This window comes from Galeopterus variegatus, unplaced genomic scaffold (genome assembly GCF_000696425.1).
Source record: "Galeopterus variegatus unplaced genomic scaffold, G_variegatus-3.0.2 Scaffold11289, whole genome shotgun sequence".
Taxonomy (NCBI): Eukaryota; Metazoa; Chordata; class Mammalia; order Dermoptera; family Cynocephalidae; genus Galeopterus; species Galeopterus variegatus.
In genome coordinates this window covers 15275-20503 of record NW_007737400.1, presented here as the reverse complement: position 1 = coordinate 20503, position 5229 = coordinate 15275, and the positions used below count along the sequence as shown (strand labels likewise).

The 5229-nt window shown below is 55.2% G+C and overlaps 1 protein-coding gene across 1 annotated transcript; it reads right to left on the bottom strand.

The window, feature by feature from the left end:
- Positions 1-291: 291 nt before the first annotated feature.
- GZMM (granzyme M (lymphocyte met-ase 1)) lies at positions 292-2629 on the bottom strand. The gene is made up of 4 exons (XM_008594692.1): positions 2447-2629; positions 1405-1540; positions 1051-1314; positions 292-561 (listed from the first exon to the last, which is right to left on the bottom strand). Exons 1-4 carry the CDS (start codon positions 2539-2541, stop codon positions 409-411), a joined length of 648 nt encoding a protein of 215 aa, XP_008592914.1. The 5' UTR covers positions 2542-2629; the 3' UTR covers positions 292-408.
- Positions 2630-5229: the final 2600 nt, after the last annotated feature.

Genomic DNA, 5229 nt, shown 5'->3' with positions numbered 1-5229 from the left:
AAGAAGAAGATTCTGGGACATTTGGTTTGGTGTCTCCCCCAGCCTGGCTAAACAAGTCCTGTGCCCCGGTGCCCAGCAGCCCCAGCACACACAGGGGCTCACTCACTGAAGGGGAGGACGGCCCAGCACGCCGGCTGAAGGCGCCTCGGGCTCCCCTGATGCTGGAGCCCTTCCCGGGAGAAGCCTCAGGACAAGCCACCTCTGTTTTATAAGCAGGGAAACTGAGGCTTCCCCAAGGCCACAACTCAGCATGGGCAGAGCTGGGGTCAGAATCCAGGCAGGCTCAGCCGGTTTCTTTATCACAGTTTATTGCCCCCACCCCAGGACAGTCCCAGTCCCCTCCCTGCCCCTCCCAGTCCCTCCTGCCAGTCCTGGTGCCACCGAGCATCAGGCTGGAGGCTGGGACGGTCAGCGGCCAATGATCTTCTGGATCCAGGACACATAGGGGGCCACAGCTGTGGCCACGGGAGGCCTGAAGACGTCAGTGCAGGTCTTGGAGCTGAAGGACAGGATCCCAGCCAGTCGGCCTTTGCCACACACCAGGGGCCCGCCTGAGTCACCCTGCCAGAAGGACAGAGCATGGGTCAGCCTCTGTGCCCACTGGAGGGTGGCCAGGGTACCTGAGCTGGGGCCTGGTTATCCCCAGGGCTTGGTAAGACAGTTGGGGCTGTTCACAAGCCCCACACACATCCCCTCCTTCCTCCTTCCTTCCTGTCCTTTGAATGCTATCGGCTCCTTCTTCCCACCCCAGGGCATTTGCACATGCGGTACTCTGTGCCCAGCTCATCTTTGGTGCTGGGGTTCACATCACAGTGCGGCTGCTCCTGGACTGTGTGACCTTGGGCAAGTTGCTTAACCTCTCTGTGCCTCTGTTTCTTCATCTGAGAAATGGTGCTGCTGCCACCTTCCAGGACTCCCCAGAGGATGGGAGTGACAGAGGATTGCCTGAGTCACCATCCTGGCCACAGGCTGCTGTGGGTGCAGACAGTGGAGCCCACGGCCCTCCTGCCAGGCCAGGCTGTCCCCACCTCCCACCCCCACACCCCTCACCTTGCAGGGGGCTTGGTTGTTGGAGTCGGCAGCCAGGCAGACCATGTGGGGGGTAATGCTGCCGTGCCAGAAACGACTGTTATTGCACATCCTGGCATCCAGCACATGGACGTCCAGCTCCTGCAGGGCCTGGGCCAGCTGCCCGCCCTGGTGCGTCAGCCCCCAGCCAGCCACGCTGCATCGGGCTCCCGCCACCACAGCCTGGTGCCTTCTAGGCAGGGCCAAGGGCTGGATGGTCCTGCTGGGCCTCACCTTCCCATCCAGCTGCAGGTGACAGACAGGAGGGGACAGGTGAGTGAGGGGTGACTGGGGGAGGCACATGCTCTCAATTCCTCTCCCCTGTTCCCCCAGCACCTTAAGCAGTGCAAGGTCGTTCTCCAGGTCTGGGGCTGGCTTGTAGTCGGGGTGCGGGACGGCCCTCCTGATGCGGAAGGCGAGGTGGCGGTCGTGGAGGTGGTGCAGGCCCAGCAGCAGCCTCAGCAGTTCCATCCTGCGGGTAGCGGGAATCCGTGTGGACGGCCGGCCCTGCCTGGGGGGCCCTGCTGCATGCAGCCCTGGCCCTGTGCATCACTCACAGCAGGGCCGAGGACTCGCTGCCCCCAGGCCGGCCCTCGCACGCAGCAGGGCCCCTCGCCAGGCCTTTCTGTGTGTCTTCTCAATCTGCACCTTCCAGGAAGCCTTCCCTGCTCCGATTCCTGCCCAGCCCTGGCCCCAGGGCGGGAGCTGTGTGTCCACAAATGCCAGCCTTCCCCCTGGGGCTTCTGGAAGACCAGCTCCAGGACCTCCCCTCACGGGGGGCTCCAGCCTCAACCACGTTGATTTGTTCAGAGATTGGCAGATGCCTGTCCTCATAACTTTGCCCAAACTATAGAGAAACAAACTCTGTTTCCACAGGACTTAAGGAGTCAGTCCTTGCCACCATGTGAAAGAGCCTTCCTGATAATGTGGCCGAAAGGGAAGGCAGGAGAGCCGAGCACCTCACTTGAGCACCTGGATCAAGCTGCACCTGAAGCCATCCCCTCCCAGACTTTTGAGTTACCTGACCCAACAAATCCCCTTTTGTTGCTTCAACCAGTTTGATCTCAGGTCTTTATTATTGGCCAGTATAGAGGCACATGGCTCTGCCACCTTGCAGGCCGGCTTTCTCCTCAACGTCACAGGTGGCAGTGTGACAGTGGCCCCACTCAGTCCAGGTAGAAGGAGACAGCCATCCTGTGCTTCTTGTAGCAGATGAAACTTCCCCAGGAGTCCCTGCAGCCTAATGTCACATATGCATACCTCAGCTGTCCCTGGGTAGGGGAAGCCCCCCCATAAATGGCTTAAATTTCTCAGGACCCCCACCCCGGTGAGAATGGGCACTGCAGAGGAAACAGAGGGGCCGGGCAGGACTACTCACGGCTCGGCCAGGCAGTGGGCAGCTGTCAGCACCCACTGGCGGTGCACGAGGACCGCCCCGCACACGTGTGCGCCAGCTTGCTGCAGCGAGGCCATGTATGGGCGTGAGTGGGGGACAGCCTCATGACCCCCAATGATCTGAGCTTCCAACGTGTTTCCTACTGGGAGGTGACAGAAAGAGCCAGGTTAGGTGCCCCCACTCCTGCCACGACCCTCCTCCCCCAGCCTTGTGTGCGGTCTTGGACCCACACAGATTTTTTTTTTTTTTTTTAAAGATGACCAGTAAGGGGATCATAACCCTTGACTTGGTGTTGTCAGCACCACGCTCTCCCAAGTGAGCAAACCGGCCATCCCTATATGGGATCCGAACCCATGGCCTTGATGTTGTCAGCACCACACTCTCCCAAGTGAGCCACAGGCCGGCCCACCACACGGATTTTTATTTGATAAAATCCCCAGTGCTCCCTGAAACTTTCAGGCTGACACTTGGGGTGGCCTCTATCCCTCCTGTCCCTTATCCCCATCCCCAGCCCCCAGGTCCCTGTGGGCACCACAGGCCAGAACCTACTCAGCAGCCAGCAGAGTCCTTTGAAGTGTAACCAGTGAAGAAACTGGACCCTCACGCCAGTGATGTCATGTACCATGGCCCAGGCGCTGTGTTAAACATAGTTACCGTGTGACCCAGCAATCCCGATCCTAGGTATTACCCAAGAGAAACCAAAACATCCATCCACACGGAAACGTGTGCAGGAATGTTCACAGCAGCACGATTCATAATAATCACCAAGAGGTGAAAATGACCTCACTGAGGGATGAATGGACACACACAGCGTGGCCCATCTGCACACTGGAATATTACTCAGCCATGAACAGGAACGAGGCTCTGACACTGACTACCATGTGGATGAACCTTGAACACATCACACTCAGTGACAAGCCCCAGACACAAAGGGCCACCCAGTGTGTGACTCCATTTATATAAAATGTCCAGAACAGGCCAATCCACAGAGACAGAAAGTGGATTTGTGGTTGCCTTGGCTGGGGGTGGGGGTGGGAGTGACTGCTGATGGGGATGGGGTTTCTTTTTGAAGCAATAATAATGTCCTGGAATTAGATAGGGGATGGTTTCCCACCTGTGTGAATGTACTGAAATTCACAGAATTGTACACCATTTTTCTTCTGGTGGCTGGTACGGGGATCTGACCCTGGATCTTGGTGTTGTCGGCACCAAGCTCTAACCACTGAGTTAACCGGCCAGCCCCAAGTGTACTCTTTAGGTGCATGAATTTTATAGTACATGAATTATTTCTCAACACAGCTGTCATAAAACTTAATTTTAGGCCAATCATGAATTTTAAAAGATTGATAAAGAATTTAATGTAAATCAACTCAATATCTTCCTATGATTTCCCATCATGCTTTGAAAACCCAAATTCTCCATGACCCACGAACCCAGAAGACCCACATGGTCTTGCAGCCTTTGGTTCTCTCCCCCTAATTCCATGCCAGCCACACAGGCCCCCTGCTGCTCCTCCAGCTGCCACCCTTGTCCCCATGTCAGGCCCTTGCACATGCCATCCCAGCTGCCTGGAGCACCTTTCCCGCAGACATCCCCATGTCTGGCTTCCTCACTTGGTATCTACTTAGGAGTCTTCTCCCAGAGGCCCTTCACCCCTCCTATAGCTCCCTGCCCTCACTCTGCCCATCTCTCTTGCCGGCACTAACCCCTCCCACACAAAGCAGCACACACAGACTTGCTCAGCACGAGTCTATGCACGACATGAGGGCAGGGCCCATGCCTGTCTTGAACAGGGTGTGCTTGGCAAATACTGATGGATGGAAGGAAGGATGATGGATGGATTGTATTGATGGATGTTGGATGGATGGATGTTGTATTGATGGATGTTGGATGGACGGATGTTGGATGGATGGATGTTGGATGGATGGATGTTGGATGGATGTTGGATGGACGGATGTTGTATTGATGGATGTTGGATGGATGGATGTTGTATTGATGGATGTTGGATGGACGAATGTTGGATGGATGGATGTTGAATGGATGGATGTTGGATGGATGGATGTTTGATTGATGGATGTTGATGGATGGATGTTGGATGGACGGACGTTGGATGGATGGATGTTGGATGGACGGACGTTGGATGGATGGATGTTGAATGGATGGATGTTGGATGGATGGATGTTGGATGGATGGATGTTTGATTGATGGATGTGGATGGACGGATGTTGGATGGATGGATGTTGAATGGATGGATGTTGGATGGACGGATGTTGGATGGACGGATGTTGGATGGATGGATGTGGATGGACGGATGTTGGATGGATGGATGTTGGATGGATGGATGTTGAATGGATGGATGTTGGATGGATGGATGTTGGATGGACGGATGTTGGATGGATGGATGTTGAATGGATGGATGTTGGATGGATGGATGTGGATGGTCGGATGTTGGATGGATGGATGTTGGATGGATGGATGTTGAATGGATGGATGTGGATGGACGGATGTTGGATGGACGGATGTTGGATGGATGGATGTGGATGGATGGATGTTGGATGGACGGATGTTGGATGGATGGATGTTGAATGGATGGATGTTGGATGGATGGATGTTGAATGGATGGATGTTGGATGGATGGATGTTGGATGGACGGATGTTGGATGGATGGATGTTGAATGGATGGATGTTGGATGGATGGATGTTGGATGGACGGATGTTGGATGGATGGATGTTGGATGGACGGATGTTGGATGGGTGGATGTTGG

Bases quoted from the DNA above. Each gene is read 5' to 3' on its own strand.
- GZMM (XM_008594692.1), bottom strand. From the start codon at position 2,541: ATGGCCTCGCTGCAGCAAGCTGGCGCACACGTGTGCGGGGCGGTCCTC. The intron at 1,315-1,404 runs GTGCTGGGGGAA...TGTCACCTGCAG, and splicing joins ACGACCTTGCACTGCTTAAG to CTGGATGGGAAGGTGAGGCC. The intron at 562-1,050 runs GTGAGGGGTGTG...TCCTTCTGGCAG, and splicing joins ACAACCAAGCCCCCTGCAAG to GGTGACTCAGGCGGGCCCCT.